The sequence below is a fragment of the Mus pahari genome, chromosome 13 (genome assembly GCF_900095145.1).
Source record: "Mus pahari chromosome 13, PAHARI_EIJ_v1.1, whole genome shotgun sequence".
NCBI classification, from domain to species: domain Eukaryota; kingdom Metazoa; phylum Chordata; class Mammalia; order Rodentia; family Muridae; genus Mus; species Mus pahari.
This window is the reverse complement of record NC_034602.1, coordinates 63,058,836-63,082,038: the sequence shown is the minus strand read 5'-3', so window position 1 is coordinate 63,082,038 and position 23,203 is coordinate 63,058,836. Positions and strand designations below refer to the sequence as shown.

Here is a 23,203-nt window from a genome sequence, read left to right as displayed (position 1 = left end):
AAGACCTTACCCAGAATGAGACTTCCCTAAGAGTGAGGAGAGGTATGCTCACTAGATCCCATATGGAAGCATCTTACTTCAGTCAGGGGCTGAGTAGGGCTCAGACAATAGGAGCTGTAGGGAACCGAAGAGTCCATTGGCTTCCTCAGCCCTCTTCTTCCGGCTGTCTTAGAGGAGACCACATCTGCTTGGTATTTACCATAAGTTTATCTGGTGAGAATACAGTGAACAGAAGTTGACTGGATACTAGGGAACTGGTGGGGAAAACTGAGAATGTGACTTCTGTTAGCAGGTCCTTCTCCCTGCTCTCTTAATCACATCTCATCTTATTGCTATGCTCCTGGACTCTGAGCAAGCTCTCTGGGCTTAAATTCTGGCTCAGATGCTACATGGCTAGACAGAACGCTGGACTGCTCCATTCATCTATTTGTCTGTAATGTTGAGACTGGTCCTGTTACCTCCATAGATGTTCACTACTTTTGCTTTGCTGTGACCAAGATACCTGACACAGGCAACTGAAGGGGGAGGGGTTCATCTTGGCTCACAGTTTCAAAGGGCTCAGTACTGGTTGCTTGTGCCCGTGTGCTTGAACAGAAGATCTTGGTAGCAGGAGCTATAAGAGGAGAAACACCGCTGATGTCATGGTCAACAGGAAGTGGAGGGAAGGAAGAATGATGACGATTGGCTGGCTCTCTCCCTTTTCTCTCTCTTCTGTCTGGGTCCTTCGCCTATGGGATAGCGCCACCTGCGTTCTGTGTAGGTCTTAAGTCTTTAGTTAAATCCTCTCTAGAAAGATCTTCAAGGACTCACCTAAAAGAGGACCTCACCATTCTCCATGGTGTTCTAAACCTCAAGTTGACAATGAAGATTAACCAGCACATTGTAAAATAGAACCTACCTCAGCATGAGAGTCCTGTGTCAGTTAGTACAGGCTAGCACATGGTAGAGTGATAGCTTTGGGTACATGTTGCCAAGTATGTGATAAGGGGTGTATTGGTAGAAGTTGGGAATAGGATTCCTAGAAGATGAGTTTTATTACTTTAGTTTATTACTCCCAAATGAAGCTCTTAATTAGTTGTCAAGGACAATTCTTTTTCTATAAGAAAATGGGGTGTGTCTTCTTTGACCCCTGTATGCTAATCCTAATAGAATGGGTATAACTGAATTTTCAATAATTCTGTTTAGCATTTCTGGATTCAACGCTTGATGTTGGATGATAACCCACTACTACCAGACCAGCCTTGATGTGTAATTTTGGATAAGCTTTTCTCAGTTCCTGTTTGTTTGTTTGTTTGTTTGTTTTTTTAGTAGATTTGGGGTGGAGTCTTAGGCTTGTGGTCCCCAACAACAAATGTTAGCTAAAGGTCCCAAAGCTCTCTCTCAACTTTGCTGTCCCACAGGATCCCCTAGTCAAAGGTCATGGTCAGAACACATGGTCTGTGTGTGCTTGAGATCTTGCACGATAGGGCTACCGACAAGGCCTAATGCAATGATGAGAAGACCCATTGGGACCTATTCAGCAGTTATTTACTGGTTATATGTCAGGTACTGATCTAGATGCTATGAAAAATAGAAAGAAAGAAAGAAAGAAAGAAAGAAAGAAAGAAAGAAAGAAAGAAAGAAAGAAAGAAAGAAAGAAAGAGAGAGAGAAGAAGAGAAGAGAAGAGAAGAGAAGAGAAGAGAAGAGAAGAGAAGAGAAGAGAAGAGAAGAGAAGAGAAGAGAAGAGAAAAAAAAGATGTAGGATCCAGTCCCTTGGAACAGAAGGATGCATGAGAGCTTAGAACACAGTAGCTTTCAACTTAGAATGATCTTTTACCCAGGGGACATTTTATAGTGTGTGGAGTTGTTTCGGTTTTCACAGCTGGAGGGTGACAGTGGTATGGGTATCAAAGGGGAGGAGGCGTTGTTGCTACCTGCATCTTGTATGCACTAGAGGTGCTAAGTAGGGTACACAGGAAAGCCTCCACAATAAAGGATGATGGGATGGGCAATGGCAATAATGAAGAAGTTGTGTCGCCTGAGAAAGGTGAAGCCCATGTAAAGAAATCGCTTGTACAGTGGGGCCTAGTGAGGCAGGTCGGGCAGGGACAGTCTGTGTGTGCCTTAGGAAGCCACAAAACAAAGGGGGTAGCATTGTATTTGGGAGTTCTTTTTAGAAGTGTTCAAAGTCTGAGAAGAGAAAGAGGGGGGTGGGAACTGGGGACAACAAAGTCAAGCAGAGGCATCTCTGACACTGAGGGACAGTATGGGACAGTATGATACTGAAGACAAAGAGCTGTTAGCCGACATAATGAAAGTTTTGTTTGATTTTTTTTTTAATTTATAGATTTTAAAAATTCAAATATTTTGGTAAACATAAGGCAAACATATAAACTATGTAAAGTGACTATTTGTAGCTCTGATTATATTAAATATTTTAGGTTTTATTCAAATGGGATGTCATAAGTGGCTATAGCACACCTGGCTACATCATCTTGTAGGTTTCCAGGCCAAGCCCAGTTGGTTGTGCATTGATAATGTGAATTGTACCCTTCTATTGTCTGCTTACAACACACTACTGCAAGGAAGAAAGGTCTCAGGCCTGGGTCTCCTTTACTCCAAAGACTTTCATAATCTAATCCTCTGTGTCCTCGAGGTTCATTGTTTCCTGTGGTATTCGATCACTCTGTTCCCAATGACAGTTTGCAAACCCCAGTAAAATGTTCTGAACGAACTTGTGATTTGGTGCTCCCTCAAACCTATTTTATTCATCTACTTATCCAAAAAAAAAATATTTATCACATATATTATTTCTGAAGAACTGTTCTAGCCTCTTAGGAAATAATTATAAACCAGATAGACAAAAAGGCTCTGTTGCCTTTCTCAAGGGAAAGCAGGAAGTAAACATGTAAATAAATAAATGAATAAATAGTATATTAAAAGGAGAGCAACATATCAAAGGAAAGATAGAAGAAAGAACGGGAGTAGGGGGTCTCACAGGTAAGCATGTAGCTGGCTGTAATAGTCGCTACACCCTTCCATTGACAAGGTGAGATTGGAGCAAAGGCTTCCGAGGGATTGCAGGACCTTGGTGCTGCATGTCCTGAGGGGAGACACTGTAGGCTAACCAAAGCCAAGAGCCTGCCACACAGCTGGCCTGTTATGTTCCAGAAGCTGACTGTATGAGGCTGGGCTCCGGAGGAAAGTGAGTGAGTGCCTTGTGGAGAGACAGTGGCAAAAGGATGGCAGATCCTAGAGGGTTTCTCAGGCAACAACTCTGAGTGAAGTGAGAGCCACTGAGGAGTTTGCAGACAAGAAGTAACATGATCGGACAGGTTTAAGACGTTACTCTGGCCACTGTGTTGAGAATAAACCAAGTGGCTTAGGGTAGAAATAGGAGGAAGCCAGAGGTAACAGTGGTTTGACCATAGAAACAGATGTCCCGGAGGAAAGCTATGTGCTTGTTCATGCGTGTGTGCGTGCGTGCATGCGTGCGTGCATGCATGTGTGTGTGGAGGGTATAATTGGGGTAACTGTGGGTGCGTGCGTGCGTTCATGCATGCATGCATGTGTGTGTGGAGGGTATAATTGGGGTAACTGTGGGTGCGTGCGTGCGTTCATGCATGCATGCATGTGTGTGGGGAGGGTATAATTGGGGTAATTGTGAAGGAAAATATGTTAATCTGCAATCAGCTTTCTGTTTCGGGAACAGAAAGCCTAAGCTAATCAACTTAAAAGAAGGGAAGGGTGGTTTTGGCTCCTGGCTTCAAGAAATACAGAGGAAGAGAAGGAGGGGGATGAGGTTCCAAGATCTCTTTCAAGAATACACGACCAACAGCCTGGTTTTGCCTTGGCATCCTCCCTCCCCACCTACAGCAGAGTTCAGCAATACCACAGGCAGAATCAGACCTTCCCTTGCAGAGTTTGGGGGGATGGACAAGGTCTAAGCCATAGCAATATTCCAAAGAAAATTTGCTTGTTTAACTATTTTCAATAACAATAAATACATCCATAGTGTAAAACCTTAATCCATTTCTAGAACAATTTTACTACTCTGTAATCCTGAAAAATTTGGAGGGCTAAGCATGTATGGGTGTATGCGTGCACATACATATTCACACACATATTCACACACACACACACACACACACTCACACTCCTGCTGTTCTTGACAAGGCAGAAGAGAGAGAAAGTTGGGGAATGAAGAAAGAAGACGACTTCATATTTCATCTCAACATCCAGTTGAGGAGACTGCTAGTCAGCCGAGCGAGGATTTTGAGAGTTTGTTTGGGTGTGGTCATCCAAGTGTCATGAGCTGATGAATAACTGGATAAGCTACAGGAGGAAATGAAAGATTCAAAGAAGGGAATGAGACAAAGAAAAGAAAAGATCAAAGCTTTGGAGGCCGACTAAGAGCGGGGGGAGGGGGGAAAGATGAGGAAACATCGCAAACATGAGACGCTGCACACGGGTCAGACGCTGCACACGGGACACGAGAGGACGACTTGGACACCACTGGATTTCATGGTATGTGGGTCACTGGTGACCCTCACAAGACCCTCAGAAGAAAGGAAATCGAAAGAAAGCAACCAGACGCAACAAGTGTAAGCTACTCATCTCTGATTTGACCATTAGCAGAGGAAATAAGATAGATCATGGAGCCGTCTGCTGTGTTCTGTTAACAGTGGCTGAATGAACAGTGTATTTATACTGATAGAAATGTTCTAATGAGAAGAGGAAAAACGGTGACGCCGGAGGAGGAATGCTGGGAGAAGTTTCACGGTTGAATACTTGTACCTGAGCTTGGACATGGCACTTCTATAGTCCATCTTCTATATTCCTTTGGCATCTGAGTCCATGCGCATGCATGCATGTGTGCTCACATACAAACACACACACACAGAAATAAAAATAAAACAAATCTTTTTTTTTTAAAAAAAGTTTCTAATTAAAAGCTTCTTTTTTCCTTTCTTCCTTCTTTCCTTCCTTCCTTTTATTTTCTGTTTTTCATAAGTTCTCGCTATGGTCTGAAATTTGCTATGTAGATCAGGTTGTCTTTAGACTCAGGGATCCACCTGTTTCTGCTCCTGAGTACAGCAGTTAAAGGCGTGAGCCACCATGTCCAGCAAAAACCAGCTCCTTTAAACTGCTTTTTCCTATGGGAGTTCTGCCTGGTGTAGTGGCTGCCATCACGGTGATGCCAGAAGGCAGATTTCAAAGTCAGAACTGAGATTTATATGGTCATAAATAAATATTATTAGGGATAATCCTATTCATTGGAGAAATGGCTTTATGATCTACTTCCAAACTGTCACCAGTGGTGACCTGGGCGGGGGGGGGAGAGAGAGAGAGAGAGAGAGAGAGAGAGAGGGGGGGGGGGGGGGGGGGGGGGGGGGGGGGGGGGGGGACAGAGTGCAACATCATAGAGAGCTACACAGAGCTTTTGGGAAATCCTAGGAATTTGGACTTATTTCTGGACTCCGGCTGCTGAGCACCTTTTATTTGAAAAGTAACCTACAGCTTGCTGAGAGCAAGGACTGGATTCCATAGTTGTTTGTTTGTTTTCTTTATTTAGTCCAGCTTTTTACAGAATAGATTTCAAAAGACCAAGCCCATGTCATGCTTTTCATCTGTGGTTTCTACTCTTCTCCTCACTGGGGCAGCAGAGGGGGTAAGACTTTCAGTGGGCGAGGCACTAGCCGCTGGAGAACTAGCTGCTGGAGCACTAGCCCCTGGAGCACCAGATGCTGGAGCACTGTGCAGCCCCTGGAACACCAGCTCCTGGAGCACCAGCTGCTAGAGCACTAGCCCCTGGAACATCAGCTGCTGGAGCAGGTCTCCCAGCTCCAACACTGTATACAATGCTCCCAATACTGACATGGGAGAGGGCCTTTGCAAACAAAATCGGGCCCAAAGGGTTTGATGTTGACATCGGCTGCTCTAAGGCAATGTTTTTACCCTTTGCCACAGTTACTTAGCACCATGCAAGAAGCAGCAAGGCGAGCTTGGAGACCAAAGCCATGATGTGAACCATCAGGCCTATGCCTGTCACTGCAAAGAGTGACGGACTCCAGTCCAACACTGCCTTGGGTTCTTGAGAAAAACTGAGAACTTTGGCAGCAACTGAGACAAGACAAGACTAAAATATTTTTTAAAATTTCTATCGTTAAAATTGTAATTAATTTTATTTATATATCTGCATGTATATGTACCATGTTTGTGTCTGATGCCCACAGAGACCTGAGGAGGGTGCTGGATGTGCTAAGACTGAAGTTACAGATGGTTGTGAATTATATGGAATCTAACTCTGTCCTCTGGAAGAGCAACCAATGCTCTTGCCTACTGAGCTATAGCTCCAGCCCTCAAGACTAGATTTTTGATCATGAATGTGATACTTTTGTGGTTCAATCTGTCTCTGAGGAGCCTAGTGTTGTCTGGCTCAGTGAATTGCTAAAACAAGTTTGTAGATGTTATCTATTATAATGTGGAAGTGGCCTTATGGAAGCTCCCTCCCCCACAGCAGATTAAGTAAACTCCATGATCAGGAGACATACTCGGCTATTAACCTTCAGCTCCCACCAGTAGATTCACAGTTAGTTCTCTGTGAGCTAAGGAAAGACGTAAAAGCTCTGGCCTCATTTACAGATAAATCAGCATTGCAGGCCCATACATACAGGAGCTAAGCAGCCACTGTGTAAGAAGCAGCTTGGAAATTAATGTTGAAAGAAAGGCCTTTCAAGTGTTGTAGGGGGCTGCAACCCTGTAGGTGGAACAACAATATGAACTAACCAGTACCCCCTGAGCTTGTGTCTCTAGCTGCATATGTAGCAGAAGATGGCCTAATCGGCCATCTTTGGGAAGAGAGTACCCTTGGTCTTGTAAACTTTATATGACCCAGCACAGGGGAAGGCCAGGGCCAAGTAGTGGGAGTGGGTGGGTAGGGGAGCAGGGGCAGGGGGAGGGTATAGGGAACTTTTGGGATAGCATTTGAAATGTAAATAAAGAAAATAATAATAAATAAATAAATAAAAGAAAGGCCTTTCACGACCTCGGGGCCCTTAGTTTGCTTACTTAGGGAAGGAGATGCTCTTGAGCCATTATCAGACCTGGGCTCATGGGTAATGGCAAACGAGGGGCTTGCTAATTGGGAACTAGGTAAAAAAATATGGCTGGGAGGCCGGTGGGTGATCTAATTCAAAATCAGATAAAGATCAAGTTCATCAGTTATCTGTAGGGAAGTTCAGAGCTCTCTTTTTAAAATCAAACAAACAAACACAAACATAAACACAAACACAAGATGTGATGGGTCTAAATTAAAACTCCTGCTAAAACCCTGTAGGTGAAACAACAATATGAACTAACCAGTACCCCCTGAGCTCCTGTCTCTAGCTGCATATGTAGCAGAAGATGGCCTAATTGGCCATCATTGGGAAGAGAGGCCCCTTGGTCTTGTAAACTTTATATGACCCAGCACAGGGGAAGGCCAGGGCCAAGAAGTGGGAGTGGGTGGGTAGGGGAGCAGGGGCAGAGGGGGGTGGTATAGGGAACTTTCAGGATAGCATTTGAAATGTAAATAAAGAAAATCATAAAACAAGCAAACAAACAAACAAACACTCCTGCTAAGACATTCCCTTGGAGAACACTGTTTCTGGAAACCCATTCTTCTATGCCAATAGCCAGCAGTAGCCATGACAAAGCACGTAGAGTTTACTGGCCACTCACAGATAAAGGAAATGCAGAAACCGGGCCAGAGCGATGAACCTCAGAAGGGAAACCACACTGGTCAGGGTGCCAGAACTTCTTTTTGCTGTCTCGGTGACAGTTTTTTATCTTCTTCTCCTGAAGACGGCCGTGATGTCCCCATGCCTCTGATCATGTACTGTTCCCTGCTCTTATCCGGAGCACAGCCAGAGTGGTCCACACAGGATCATGGGCTCCTGGCTTCCTAACGGTGACAATGATCTCCTTTTCAGCTAGCTCCTTCCAGTCTGTCCTCTGCTGCTGCTGTTGCTGCTGCTCAGTACAGAAGAGGTGAGTCGGCTCTGAGGGCAGTTTCTTGGAAACGGGTGAACACAGTTTCCTGGCTCTTAAGTCTCCTGTCTGTGTCTGTTGCTTTGTGTCTGGGAAGCTCTTTCCCACTTGGTCCCCAGTGAACAGCTCATCTTCTTAAAGATGTAAACCAAATTGTAGGGGTGCTTTAACCCTTGACCCCCCCCCCACAGTCTAATTCTTCTGTGTGTTCCCACATAGTGCTGCGGCTTGCTTCTTCCCTAGAAACTTGTTTGTTTTGTAGATCTGTGTTCCAGTCAGTATTTTTTTCCCCACTTAAGCACAAGAATCTTGTCTTAATTATATAAGACTCTCTCTGAGAGCCTTACCCTTTGGTATGTGACTGTGTAAGAATTAAACCAAGGCATCACGCCAGCAGTCATTTGATAAGTGCTGTGTGGTGAGGTTCGCATTTAATTCTTCCCCATGGTGCTTTCCTTTATAATCCTCGACTTTACAGACAAGAACACCCTAGGCTTAGAGAGGTTGCTTTCTTTGTCTGGGGCTGCAGTATGACACGGTGGAGCTGCAGTGCACACTTGTGCTTTTAATCACTCACCTGTGCACATATGACAATAAGTGATGCAAATGAATGCACGTTGCACACTCTGCCTGACTCAGAGTGAGTGGTTGTCGGATTGACTATAATTTTAAGACCCTCATAAGTACCAGACTCTGGGCCTATGACATATTCTTGCAACTTTATTTCAAAGTAACTCCGACCTCTGGATACAGAAAACGAAGTCCTCAGAGTTCCAGCTCAGAATCTGCTGAAGGAGTTAGAACTAGGGAGATTTCAATTTTTTTTTTTTTTTTAAGAAAAGATACCCAGATTATTTTATCTCTGAAAGAATCTAAAGGATTTAGGAAAGCGCTTGTTATTACTAATTGTGACACGATTGCTTTTCGATGGCAGACAGGTGAGAACGCAGATAAGCCTAAGCAGAGAGGAAGAACTCTCAGAAAAACATTCCCAGCGTCAGAGGCCGTGGTTCGCCAAAGTGATGGGCAAAACTCAAGTGAGTGCCGTTTTCACGGGGTGTCCCCACACAGGCAGGCTCTCTAGGTGAGTTCTGCTTGTGACCATGCCCCCAAACTAGAATCATGATGGGTACACAGTAAGTGTTCAATAAATGGTCGAGAAGGAAGTGAGGGGGCAATCCAGTTAAGCTAACCTACTCCCCTAAATTTAAACACAGAGTTTGAAACATGACAGTGATTGGAAGGAAACACGCTGTGGCTCCTGTGAGTTCAGGGTTAACTTCCAGTTGAGTCCTGGCAGAGAGACAGCAGCTTGGGCACAGCACAGGGAAAGGAAGGGCTGGGGGTGGACACTACCAAGTGAAACTGTTTCAGAGTAAGGAAACTTCAAGAAATACTATGTGAAACTCCAATGTTATGCTGTAGAGAGAACTTGGATTTCAAAAAGTCACAAAATGACAAGTGGGTTCCCCTCCCCCAGTGCTGTGTTGCTTGTCCTGGCTTCTACCTTGTTGGAGCTGGGCAGTAGGGAGAGGTGGAGGCAGAGGTACAAGTCCTGTTCTTCATGGGTGTTTTGTTTTGTTTTGTTTTGTTTCTGGTACACATGACTAAAACAATAAGAGACCTCTTGGGTTTTACAGTCCAACAGAGGCGGGGTGCAACCCTCGAAGCGCAAGCCGCTGCCTCCCCTCCCGCAGGAGCTTCCAGAAGAGAGAATCCAGGTCAAGGCTCTTTATGACTTCCTGCCTCGGGAGCCCGGTAATTTGGCACTGAAGAGAGCAGAGGAATATCTGATATTGGAGAGGTGTGATCCTCACTGGTGGATGGCCAGAGACCGCTTCGGGTAAGATAATGGATTAGCCCTTATCAGATGTTTCCTCATCCCACACTCTGAAGACTTCTGAACATAAAGAAGACCCTGCGGAGTGGCTTGTTGGCTCCGTGTTTACAGCCATTCCCTCCGCACAGAATAGAACAGTTTCCGCATCCCTATTTGTAAGACAACAATAGAACACAGTGACTTCTGCCCAACTCTCCAACCAGATACGCCTACCTTCACTCCCCCTCCCCCACCCCATACTACCATGCCCCGTCCCCCATGCTACCATGCCTCTATGTGTCCTGGGGATCACACACCTGAACTTTTACTTGTAGAGTAGAAGTAACACAGCCGGGGGAGTTGGCTCAGTCCATGAAGCGATTGCTTCATAAAGGTGAGGACCCGAGTTTAGGTCCCCAGAGCACACATAGACAGCCAGTGGACCTGGTGGCCCTCCTGTAACCCCAGCACTAGAGAGAGGCCAAGAAAGGGAACCCCTGGAGCTAGGTGGTTAGCTAGACTAGTGGACCGGAGGAACTCAGAGATCATTGAGAGATTCTGCTTAAGCATCTAAGGTGGGGAATCTATCAAGGACGACTTACAATAATCAGTTGATGGCACAGTGACTAAGCTAAAAGTAGAAAGTGCCAAGGTATTGGGTCCATTATTTTTAATTGTTACAATGTGTGTGTGTGTGTGTGTGTGTGTGTGTGTATTGGCCCCTCCTCCATTACAAGCAACCTTGAGCATGGACTCAACGAAGGCTATTCCTATAATGTCCGGCTCAACAGGGAAAGTCCTAATTCCCTGCAGTGGTCATCCTTCCCTAGCGATGGAAACTGCAGATATTTGTCAGCAGGGAGGCCAGGGCTTCTCGTTTTCTTATTCTTTTACCTCCATTTGAAATGAGCAAAAGACCACCAAGATGTATTCTTGACAAACTGAAAACCAGTTGCAGAGCAAGGCTTGAATTGTAATAACGTGCACTTAAATTAAATCTAATAAAACAACTTCACATCTTTCAACACGTGAGCATAGCCTCACGGAAAATGACCACTAAGTGGACAGTTGTATTGTGTGCAGGGACAAGACAGTTTGGAAGTAGTGACTGTATACGAGGGGGCTCAGTAAAGAACCTGCCACTGTGACTGCTCCATGATATGGCTAGGTGTTTATTGTAGATATGAGAGACAGTGGAGAGTAAAGGAAGCAGACTGTGCATGCCCAGCAAACTGGGGATGGCCAGGGCTAGGGAAGTGGGAGAGAAGAGTGGAGATAGTGAGACAGCAAGACAGAGAATGGAAGATAGCTAGATAGATAGAAGATAGATAGATGGATGGATAGATAGATAGATAGATAGATAGATAGATAGATAGATAGATAGATAGATAGATGATACACACATACATACATAGAACAGTGAGAATAGCAGAGGTGGAGGAAACCTTGGCATTATAAAGAGAACAAGCAGGTATCTATCTGGGAGGAGGGACATTGGAGGGGGTGGGGGAGGAAGGATGTTAGCACAGATCTTGAAATGTGTGACAGGTACCTGTGATACTGAGGGAGCCTGGAGGCTGGCTTAGGCTTTGCTAGGCAGCCACAGGTAGCCATTTGTCCCCTCTGTCAGAGGTAAGGAAAATGATTCCTTTGGACAGGTGGGGAGCAGTTTCTTAAGTTCCTAAAGAATAGTGACTTTTATCTAACCACCCAAAATCCTCCCATAGCCCAGGTTGAACTGAGTTTAGATTCAATTTTGGATGAGTCAGTTAGCCTTCCCTGTTTTTTAGGGGGTGGGGAATGGTGTACTTTTTGAACCCAAAGGAGACAATGAAGAATTTTGGCAGTGTTTTTAAAAACCCTATACAATTAACTGCAAAATAAAAAGCTAATTGCTTGCTTTTTATGTCTGAGGCATCCCAACCTGTAGTGAGGGCCAATTACACATCCTTGACCTACAATGCCCTTCCCAGGGAATGGAACATAATGAGTCTAAACTCTGAACTGGAACAATCCACATTGAGTCTAAATTCAGAACCACACACACATTTTTCCTTTAAAATGCATATTGGCATATTGGATCTGGGTGTGGTGGCAGTTGCCTGAAACCCTAGTACACTTGAAGTGTCTGGGAATTTAAGATCAGCCTGGGCTACAGGATAGATTTATTTCAACAAAAGAAAAGAAAATGGGGTCATATAATCTCTTAAAATTGTTAGTTTGTAAGACAGGATCTTGCTATCTACTGTAGAGAGGTTTCTGTAGAGTTGGACCGTAGAAACATTTTTATCCTTTCAACAGTGTAACAAGTAAGATGTTTTTTTTTTTTTTTTTGGTTCCTCCCTACATCTTCCTAGGGTGGGAATGGGATTGAGTAACTGTTGTCTCAGTAATGTTACAAACTGGTTTTCCATCTTGACTTTTTTGTTTTGTGTTATGTTGTAGGAATGAAGGCTTAATCCCAAGCAACTATGTGACAGAAAACAGACTCACCAATTTAGAAATATATGAGTAAGTTCCCTTAACAAGACTGCACTGGGATTAACCTCGGAAAATCAGAGACCTGCTGAGAACTTTGAAGTATAGACAGTTTTCAAGTTTGTAAAAGAAAAAGAAAGTAACGCATTTGATAGTCTTAGCAATGAAGAGACCTCTGATTCTTACCACAGTTGCTTCTGAAAATCCTTCTTAAGCTCCTATTTGTTGTGTTTGGCATGGCCATGCCTCAGATACACTGATACACAGGTCATACTGTGAGTCCTAGGAGGAGGGTTTATTTTTCAAAATGACAGACGGCACTACCTGGTTCTTAGATGTTGGCTCTTGTTCTGGTACTCTTTAAAAATAACTGAGGAGACGAGATAGGCTAATGATACCATTTGAAAGAACCTGAAGTATGCTTATTAAATGTATGCTTTCAAAACCTTCCTCTCTTTTAGATAACAATTATAACTTTAGAATAGAGAGATCTGAGCAGTGACTTTGTAGATCTCACTCTTCTGGTGAAAATGTAAGGTTGATAGATTAAGTCACAGCTACAAAGTGACAGAGCTCTTCTTGTGTTTTTATAAAGTTAGATTCTCAGTTTGGCTTCATGCCCCCTCCTCCCTTTGGGTGCTCATCTTGTTGCTTGTTTGGTTTTGTTGTTGTTGTTGTTTGTTTGTTTTATTAGCTATCTTCTTCATTTACATTTCAAATGCTCTCCTGAAAGTCCCCTATACCCTCCTCTGCCCTGCTTCCCAACCCACCCACTCCTGCTTCCTGGCCCTGGTATTCCCCTGTACTGGGGCATAAAATCTTTGCAAGACCACAGGCCTCTTCTCCCAATGATGACCGACTAAGCTATCTTCTGCTACATATGAAGCTAGAGACACAAGCTCAGGGGTTAGTTCATATTGTTGTTCCTCCTATAGGGTTGCAGACCCCTTTAGCTCCTTGGGTACTTTCTCTAGCTCCTCCATTGGGGGCCCTGTGTTCCATCCAATATATGACTATGAGCATCCACTTCTGTATTTGTCAGGCACTGGCATAGCCTCACAAGAGACTATGCCAGGGTCCTGTCAGCAAAATCTTGCTGGCATATGCAATAGTGTCTGTGTTTGGTGACTGTTTATGGGATGGATCCCCCCCCCCCCGGTGGGGGCAGTCTCTGGCTGGTCCTTCCTTCTGTCTTAGCTCATCTTGTAACTAACATATGCAGCCAACAGGCATGAGTTTGTGATGAGAGTAGTAGTGTCAAGTATTTCTTGAGAGCAGACATCAAATGCAGGGGGAGATGCTTCCTTGGCTTTGCTACTCATTTAGGCAAGGTTCAGTACAGCTTTCCCCAAAAGAGCTCCAATTCCAAAAGTTTAGGTGAGTGAGTATACAGGGTGGTCTTTGAGCATAGATGAAGATGATCTCAGGGCACACGGCACATCTGATAGGTTTTCCCAGATTGTTCTGGTGGCTCTCGCTTCCTCCCTCGAACCAATCTCTTCAGCTCCATCACCAGGTGTCTTCACTCTCCCGTCTCAAATGTCCTTTCTGTTGACTTGACCCTTTAGCTTAAGATTCCAGTCTCCAGGGGGCTGGAGAGATGGCTCGGTGGTTAAGAACACTGACTGCTCTTCCAAAGGTCCTGAGTTCAAATCCCAGCAACCCCATAGTGGCTCACAACCATCCGTAATGAGATCTGATGCCCTCTTAAGGTGTGTCTGAAGAGAGCTACAGTGTATTTACATATAAAAAATAAATAAGAAAAAAAAAAAGATTCCAGTCTCCACTCTCTACCCTTTTTGGGGGACTGAGCCACCTCCCTTAGAAAACAGTGTGGTGGCGATCTGTGGTCACTCAAGCCTGCCCCATGGGACCTCACTGCTCCCTTGTGCTGAAGCTGCCCAACACCACAAGCCTAGCTGAAAGGGAACTGTGTATGAAAACCAACCCAGAACAATAGGAAAATAGGACATTTTTTTCGATCGTTGTTCAAGTCTGGATTTTCCTGGTGACCAAATGGACACTCACGTCCATTTCTGTTTCTTTCTGCCATGTCTCATTTGCTCTTTGCTTCCTCGGTTTAGACTAAGCTGAGCCTCTGATTTTAGACTGGCTTATACTGTAGATACCAAATGAACACCTCTACAGTTAGAATCTCCATTTCATTTCTCTGGGCTCCAGTTTACATAAATTTTAAAATCATGCTTTTTACTGATTCAAATTTTAGGAAGATTCACTAAATTTTATTTCTTTTCAAAACAGGTGCATTGGCATAGGAGTATAATAGTTATCGTAATTAATCACTAGAACTTAGCAATCACTTATGCTTTTGAGAGGACTACACAAAAGAATCTCTGTAGGTGGAGTTACTGGGTGCAGGAGCAACCAAGGACAAACTGTAGTGTCATTGTTAGAGTGCTTTGTTTCTGGGCAACACTTCATGCTGTCTCTGGATGCTCTAATAAGTGGGGACACCTACATCATGTGGTACATAGTAACACTCAATACAGTCTAGTGAGTATGGTTATGTCTGTGAACAATGGAGACCATGGACAATTCCTGTATAGTTTGTCCCACCCTGCCAAGTTTTGCAGGTGGCCAGCATGTCCTAGTTATTTTAGAATCTGAATTCCCTTTATATGTTCAATCCCATTTGTGGTACTCTGGGGATGCACCTAGTTTCGGTTGCTTTGAGCCCTGGGGATACAATTTAGAACATACAGAGCTTCCCTTGTTTGAATGGGGCTTACAGCTAACAGAGGAAACATACATTAAAAGCAGCCCTATATTTAAAAAAAAAAAACAAATATATAATTCTAAATTATAGTGCTAAATTGTAGTTCTAAAAGAATAGTGTAGGACATCAGAGGAGAAACCAGGGGGAAGTGATCGAAGTATATGGGAGAGTTGGGCTAGGGAAGATGTGTATAAGAATGTGACATGAGCTCTCTAGGTGGTAGGAGGCAGCCTGAAAGGTGACAGAGGACTTCTGCTATCCCGGGGAAACACTAATAATATAGAAAGATTGATGACTGCTTTTGTTTTAAACACATACTCAAATTATCAACAGGCTATTCTACTAACAATTTTCAGTAAGCTTTCACATTCAACAGACCAATCTTGATAAATTATTTATAAATTTAAATAATTAAGAATAATCATTGTAATTCAAGTTCTGTTCGAGAAATGTACTTAAATATTTAGTGTAACTTATGAACCCAGTTAATTAAACTTTCTGAAACATCGGATTTGCATTAACAAACTGGATGTCGTTATTTATGGTTTTAAATACCTCACACAATTGGCAGAGCAAATGCATAGTTGTAGTAAGTCCTGTGTAAGCCATTTAAATGATGTTGGAAAGTTGAATGTTTAAATAATGGGAGAAATTAAGTTCTCCTAACCCTGCAAATATTTACAAATGAGTTAAATTCTCTTTTGCTGCAAATAACAAGTTTAGAATTAATTATGCATTTGAAATCAGCAAAACCAAAACACTCTCTATACTGTCTTATAAACATTTAAAATACTAAATGTGTTGATAATCCAAACTCTACCTGGGAGTTGAACTTGTTCATTTATCTTTTATTTTCTCTGTACTGAATCCTTGACATTTTCAGAGCTACACAGCCACCTGCTAAGGGAAGCAACGTCACCTTTTCAGATGTAATGGGCTTTCTAAATCAGACCCTAAGGAGCACAACAGTGTTACCCATTACATAGAAATCTAAGAGGAGTCTATGGCCATTCTACCCCACAGCCATCCAGGCTTACCGTCAGAGTACTAGGGAGTGTGTGAGTGAGAGAGAGAGAGAGAGAGACTCACGGCCTTATGTAACACACACAGGTTGTCTCTACTGAAGTGTAGCTTCATATGCTGAGTTGCTTTTTCAATGTCCACTATTTGGTATCAATTTAGTATAAAGTGTCTAGATATGGAAGATACAGTCTATGATGGTTTTAATTGTCAACTTGATTGTATCTATGATCACCTAGAAAGAGTTTCAATGAGGGGGTGACTATTCAACTATAGGGGATTGTTAGGATTCCATCAATAGAGTGGGAAGACCTGTCCATTGTGGTTGGCTCCATTCCCTACGTAGGGGCTCCCTAACTGTATAGGACCAGGCAAGTGTTTGAGTGGTCTTGTAGTCAGGATTCTATGGAGGAATCGAACTTATGGAATGAATCTCCTATATCTATTACATAAAGGGGATTTATTATATTGGCTTTTCTGGCTGAGATCCAACTGGTCTAACAATAGCTGTTTACCAACGGAAGATCCAAGAATCCAGTAGTTGTTAGTCCCTGAAGTTGGATGTCTCAGCTGGTCTTTAGTATACACTGGAATCTCAAAGAAATGGGCTTTAATGGAAGTGAAGGAATTGACTTGCTAGCAAGAGTGAGGGTAAGCTTCTGACTGTGGATGGACCGTGACTAGCAACCACTAGTTCCCACTATCCTGACTTCCCGGAGACGGTGGACTATAAACTGGACCTTGGAGCCAAAATAAACCTTCCCTCAATTTTGTTGAGGTGTTTTAGCTCAGCAACAGGAAGTGAAACTAAGACATGTCCTGACCTCATTTTTTAAAAGTCCTTCTAAGTTTTAGTGTTTGATGGAAATGGATGAAATCCTGAAATATGATGTTCCTGATGGTGCTCCCAATCTCGAGTCACTCTTCATTACTTAAAAGGAATAGAGTCCCCCTGTCTTTGTCACAAGCTTCTACCTGGCTCTCCAGTGACCACTTTGAAGTTATTCTTACGACATTTCCATATGGACAAATTTCTACTTCATATTTAAACAAGACGAATGAATTCACATTTGCTATTTATCACTATAATGAACAAATGTAAAATACTAATATTAACACCAACATCATAGCAGGTGGAAAATATATTTGAAAATGGAACTTACATGAACTTCTCTCTTCTTCTTGAGTAGCATTTTACAGCTTTTTTTTTCCTTTTATTTATTCACTTTACATCCTGATCATAGCCCTCCCCTCCTCCCAGACTCCCCTCACATAGCCCTCTCCACTCATTTCCCCCTTCTCTTTACCTTTGAGAAGGGAGAGGTCCCTCCCGGTGAAGCAACCCACCCTGGCACCTCAACTCACTGCAGGACTAGGTACATCTCCCACTGAGAACCTACAAGACAGCCCAGCTAGGGGGGCAGGATTCACAGGCAGGCAACAGAGTCAGGGTTAGCCCCTGCTCCAGTTAATGGGGAACCCTCATGAAGACCATACATGCAGGAGGTCTAGGTCTAGCCCTTGTATGCTCTTTGGCTGGTGGCTCTGGGAACCCCCAAAGGTTCAGGTTAGTTAACTCTGTTGGTCTTCTTGTGGAGTCCATATCCCTTCTGGGTTCCTCAATCCTTCCCCCAACTCTTCCACAAGACTTCCTGAGCTCAGTGTAATGTTTGGTTGTGGACCTCTGCCTCTGTTTCGTCAGCCTCTGGGTGGAGGCTCTCAGAGGACAGTTATGCCAGGCTCCTGTCTATGAATCCAGGCTGACACACACATGGTCTGAGGCAGGCCAGCAATGTGTTCCTACTGATCTTCTGAGGACAGCTCTGCACATCCTCCTCAAACTGTGGCAGGGGCATTCATGTATGTCCATCTCACACAGGGCACCTGCCTATCCAGGACAACAATGACAAATAGAGCTTCTCATGTTGTATCATTGTGACAGGGTTTTGACCAACAAAGAGGCATGAAGGTCTCACGTGTGTCTCTGTAGACACAGAGATAGTTGTTTCCACCGTCCACACATAGACCACAGCTCTGGCCTTTTACAGATTCAGCTTATCACTACTTTATCACTATTTCCTTTAACACGCAACTTTTAAAACCCAACCAGTAGTGACCTCTGCACGTTAGTTTCCTGTGTCTGTAAATACTGCCTCATTTCGTCAGAAGGGGTTTTGTCTTTCTGTAAGAGTTCTCAGACCCATCTTGAAATTATTCCAATACTGTAACATTCACTTGAAAGTCCCAACAGAGTTCACTATTCTCCCCAAGTTTCCATCTTGAGTGGCCAACTCCTTTGTCTAAAACCTGTTGTCATCACCTCTTGTTTCCTGTGGTTCATCGTTCCTACTGTTTATTTCTCAGTTTGATGCCATTGGTGGTTTAGCTGGCTGACCATCCAGATTTTGAGTCAGTGTCTTACTACCAGGTGTTAGGGGAAGTGTATGTACCAGAGGCCTCTATCCTATGACTCAGAGGGGTTTCAGTGGGCCCATTCATGATGACTCAATCCCTGATCAACGTTGCCTTCTTCTCTCTACTCTCCACAATGCAGTATTTCCGGTAATATTCCATTACATTTGAAGTTCTTTGTAACTATTTTTGCTTTGACATTGAAAATTTCTCAACCTTTCTGTTTTCTTTTGGCCATCTTCTCTGTTTTCTGTACACTCGGTGTTTACTGCTTAAGGTTGGCCATCTCAAACTACATGTTGATATTAAGGAAAGGGCTATTTTGGCTCCGAGGTCCAGTTTACAGTCCACCGTCCCCAGGAAGTCAGGGCAGCAGGAACTAGAGGTTGCTAGTCACCGTCCATCCACAGGCAGGAGCTTACCCTGGCTCTTACTAGCAAGTCCACTCCTTCACTGCCATTACCTGATAATATGATTTACTTATGTCTACCCTATGTAGTTCTGATAGTCATTCAATAACACATCGAGTGCAGAGAAAACAGGGATTGAAAGTAGAAGGAAACGTGCTGATTTAAGGAAGGAAAGAATCCCAGTGTGGCTTAGTGAAGAAGGGCAAGCAGTGGTAAGAGAGAAGGCAAGAGAATTTGGGTCAGGAACGTTGGTTGGTTGTCGGTAGACTCCGTCCGTGAATTAAGAACCATATTGGAGGAGGGGGAGTGTCTTGGGAAAACTAGGTAAGTCGGGATGAATTTCACTTTGAAAGAGACCTAACACTTCTAAAAGCATGCAAACAGGAACTTCTTGAGGGGAAAGAAAGATCTGGACATGGCTATGTCTTAGTTTATTCGCAGAACTAAGCATTTGTTGAAGATGGTAACTTCTTAACTTTGCATCTTTCATGGACTTTTACAAGACGCTAAATCATACAAAATTGTATTAAGTACTGCATGGACCAGAAGAGGAATGTGAGCTATAGTAGAATAATCTACATTTTTTTGGGGGGGGGGTGCAAATGAGAAAAAAAAATGTATTCAGCTTGATAAATTGGCAATATACAGAACATTGTTATCTATCTGAATTTAAATAGCAGCTTTTTAAACTGAATTCTAAAGTAAAGACTTTAAAATGAAGGAATTCTAGTAGGTTCTTTTTGGTGGGGGAGACTGGAAAAAATAATAAAAGTTAAAAATGTGTTCTTTGCCACTTTTCCAGATGGTACCATAAGAACATTACGAGAAACCAGACCGAACGCCTACTGAGGCAAGAGGTGAGTCTGTGTGTCCAGAACAAGCCTGTGAAAATTTCTAGTAATCCTGAGAAAGTTTCTTAGAAAGATTGTAGCCATTCAAAAAAAAGTGTGTTTGTGTTCTTTTTAATCTTAAAATACCCTCACAACCCCATCCCCACTGTACATTTTTCTAAGTCAAAACTCAGACATATCTTCATAAGATCACCTTTTCACTGACTGCCTTCATCACTTCAGAAACATGTTTCTCTTGAAGTGATTTCAACTCTAGACTCCTTCATTCGACATACACTCTCTCAGTGGAGTCTGTATCTGAGTCACCCATGACAGTGGTTCAAACCCTTCCTAACATAGTTCCTCATGTTGTGGTGACCCCAACCATAAAATTATTTTCACTGCTACTTCATAACTGTAATTTTGCTACTGTTATGAACTGTAATGCAAAAATCTGTGTTTTCTGATGGTGGTAGGTGAACCCCTGTGAAAGGGATGTTAAACCCCAAAGGGGTCATGACCCAGAAGTTGAGAGCCACTACCATATACACTTAGCTGCAACAGAGACTCTAACCTGGTGACCTCTGCTTGCACCCATGAGAAGCACAAATACAGAGAAATACGCAGTGTTGGTTTCTTTAGTCTTTAGAAACAAAGGGGAGAGTTGGTAGTTGAGATATTAAATTCATATCAAAACTACTCATTTAGGTCAATGCAAGACAAAACAGCAGAGAGTTTAAGTTTCCAATTGTCAGTGCATGGCCACTGTGGGGAAATGAAGAGTCAAACCCAGATCCTGGAGAGGAAGTGCTGTGTCACTCTGTGCTGACCTCAGGACTCTAGAACTATGCATGAGAATCAGCTCTGTAGCTATATATATATATATATATATATATATATATATATATATATATATATATGTGTGTGTGTGTGTGTGTGTGATGGCCCAGGATGCTGAGAAAACCAACTCTAAAACAGAGGGCCATGTGGACCCAGTTAGCATCCCCCCCCCCGCCCCTGCTTATGGTTGAGATGTAAGCTCTCAGCTATTGCTCCAGCACCATGCTTGCTTGCCTGCTGCTGCCCTGAAACCCCGCCTCTCCCAGAATGCTCATGGACTCTAGCCCTCTGGACCTGAGTCTCCCGAAAAACATATTTTCTTTTTTTAAAGTTGCCTCATTCATGGTGTTTTGCCAAGGATGTAGAAAACCAAGATACTAGTTTACACTTTTATTCTTTAAGAATTTCATACAAATATACACATTTTGATCACATTCACCTCCCCTTTCTTCCGACTCTTTCCATATCTCTCCTCACATCTCCCTCCTGATGCCATATCCTTAAAAAAAAAAAAAAAAAAAAAACTGCCCACACATACACTAGGGTGAAGCTATCCACCGGAGCACCAGGGCCACATTCTTAGTGAGAACTGAATTTCCCTCTGCTACCTGTTACCAATTGTCAATAGTGCCTCAGCGGGGGGGGGGGGAGGGTAGGGGAAGGGGCGGGTGCCATGTGTCCCTCCTCCGCCTAAGCTGCAATGTTGACTGGACTGGTCTAGTGCAGGCTTCCTTCTGCAGGCAGCCACAGCTGCGGTGAGATCATGAATATGGAAGTCCTGTCAAGTCAATACACTGTTTCACACCTCCCCTCCTTTACCCCACTGGCTCTTACATTTTGTCTGTCCCTATTATCCACCAACCCCTAACTCTTAGAGAGAAGTGGATATGATACCGCCATCTCACTTCTACCTGAGGAGTCCACCAATCCATGTTTCCTGTAGTTCGGTCAGTAATGAGTCTGTATTAACTGCCATCCACTACACAAAGATGCCTCTTGGATAGGCCTAAGAGCTGCGCTAATCTACCGGTAGAGATAGGCATTTAGAGGGGACGTTGATACTATCTCCATTTTTCAAAATAATAGCAGTGTGTTCACCCCTAGGATTTATGAGCTCCCCAGCAACAGATTCTTGGCCAGATTTACATTACCACGTGTACTTTCCTCCTGAGCAAGGGGCCTTAAATCCTACCAGAAAGCAGTTGTTTGCTCCTATACCCATTCATGTCACTATCATACTAGTGGGGACAGCTTTCTAGGCCTGTCATTACTAGTGGGGACAGCTTTCTAGGCCTGTCATTACTGTACCTCACAGGGGTCACAGCTGGTAAGATGATTGATTTTTAACTCCCCCAGAACCTACATCACACTTCCCATGTACCAAGAAAGCTACACGGAAAGAAGGAACCCTTCAGATAAGTACCCGTTTGATCTCTCTGATTCTGTGACCAAAGTGTGTGGTGTCTTCAACAATAGGGTCTTACCATCAAGTTCTGCTGGGCAACCAAGAACAATGGGAATAGCCTGTAATGTTCTGGGATCCTCTGGGGCTCCTGTGGCTAAGAATTTAGTTAGTAGAGAGGTGGTATCATATATTAAAACTGGGCCTTTTAATTGGCAACCTATGGCTTCTGGGAAGAGCATTATCTCTCATGCAGGATAATTATACTTTAGCTAAGAGAGAGAGAGAAAGAGAGAGAGAGAGAGAGAGAGAGAGAGAGAGAGAGAGAGAGAGAGAGAGATAGCAAAAGAGACAGACACACAGAGATGTGCACACATGAAGTTTATAGAATAGTGGGTTTCTATCAAATAGTGGGTTTCAAATATCCTCAGTGTTAGTCATTCCTCCCCCTAATTCTCCAATTCCTTTCTCTTCTATCCTCTCCCTCTTCCCTCTTAAGCATCTTCTCTACATTCTTTTCTTTCCCTGTCATATCACCCTTGACAGAAATCCAACATCCTTTCATGAGAAGAGTGCTGGGAGTTGGGAAAGAGGGAACATATCTAAACATAATAAAGGCTGCATATGACAAACTTATGAACAAATATTCAAAACGTGTCCACCAAGACCAGGAACAAGAGAAGGTGTGCGTGTGTGCGTGTGCGTGTGTGCATGTGTGTGTGTGTGTGTGTGTGTGTGTGTCTGTCTGTCTGTCTGCCTGTCTGTCTGTCTGTGTGTCTGCTTGTCTGTCTGTCTGTCTGGCTGGCTGTGTGTCTGCTTGTCTGTCTTCATGTGCATGTGAGTGGAGGCCAGAAAGTGATATCTGGAATCATCTTTGCTTGCTCTCTCTGTTATATATTAAGGTGGAGCCCCGGCCCCCCTTGAACCCAGAGTTTGCTGTTTAGTCCAGCTAGCCAGACTGTCTCAGGAATTTCCTGCTTCTGTCTCCCAAGAGTTGGGATTACAGGCAGGCTGCCACATGTGACCAGAATTTATACGGGTGCTGGGGATCCGAACTTGGATTCTTATGCTCAGACGTTAAGCACTATACCCACTGAGCCATCTCCTCAGCCCCTTATGAATACTCTTCCACACAGCCCCTTTGTCCTTCCCACATCAGTACACAAGAGTGTATTTCATTCGCTTTATATCTGTGGATCCGTCCCCTAGTTTAGATACATCACAATTTGTAAGTCAATGGTTCA

The 23,203-nt window shown here is 43.5% G+C and overlaps 1 protein-coding gene across 4 annotated transcripts in view; it reads left to right on the top strand.

Annotated features, from left to right (window-relative positions):
* The window catches only part of Txk (TXK tyrosine kinase), a 54,167-nt gene that overhangs the window by 7,268 nt on the left and 23,696 nt on the right, over nucleotides 1–23,203 (top strand). Inside the window, exons 2-6 of one of the 4 annotated variants that reach the window (XM_021210743.1) lie at nucleotides 7,954–8,011; nucleotides 8,946–9,048; nucleotides 9,652–9,854; nucleotides 12,276–12,341; nucleotides 19,690–19,744. In XM_021210743.1, the coding sequence (XP_021066402.1) occupies nucleotides 7,954–8,011; nucleotides 8,946–9,048; nucleotides 9,652–9,854; nucleotides 12,276–12,341; nucleotides 19,690–19,744 (485 nt within the window). Of the gene's footprint in view, nucleotides 1–7,937; nucleotides 8,012–8,470; nucleotides 8,652–8,945; nucleotides 9,049–9,651; nucleotides 9,855–12,275; nucleotides 12,342–19,689; nucleotides 19,745–23,203 lie in introns of those variants that run through there. The other 3 variants (XM_021210745.1, XM_021210746.1, XM_021210747.1) reach the window with 3 other exon arrangements.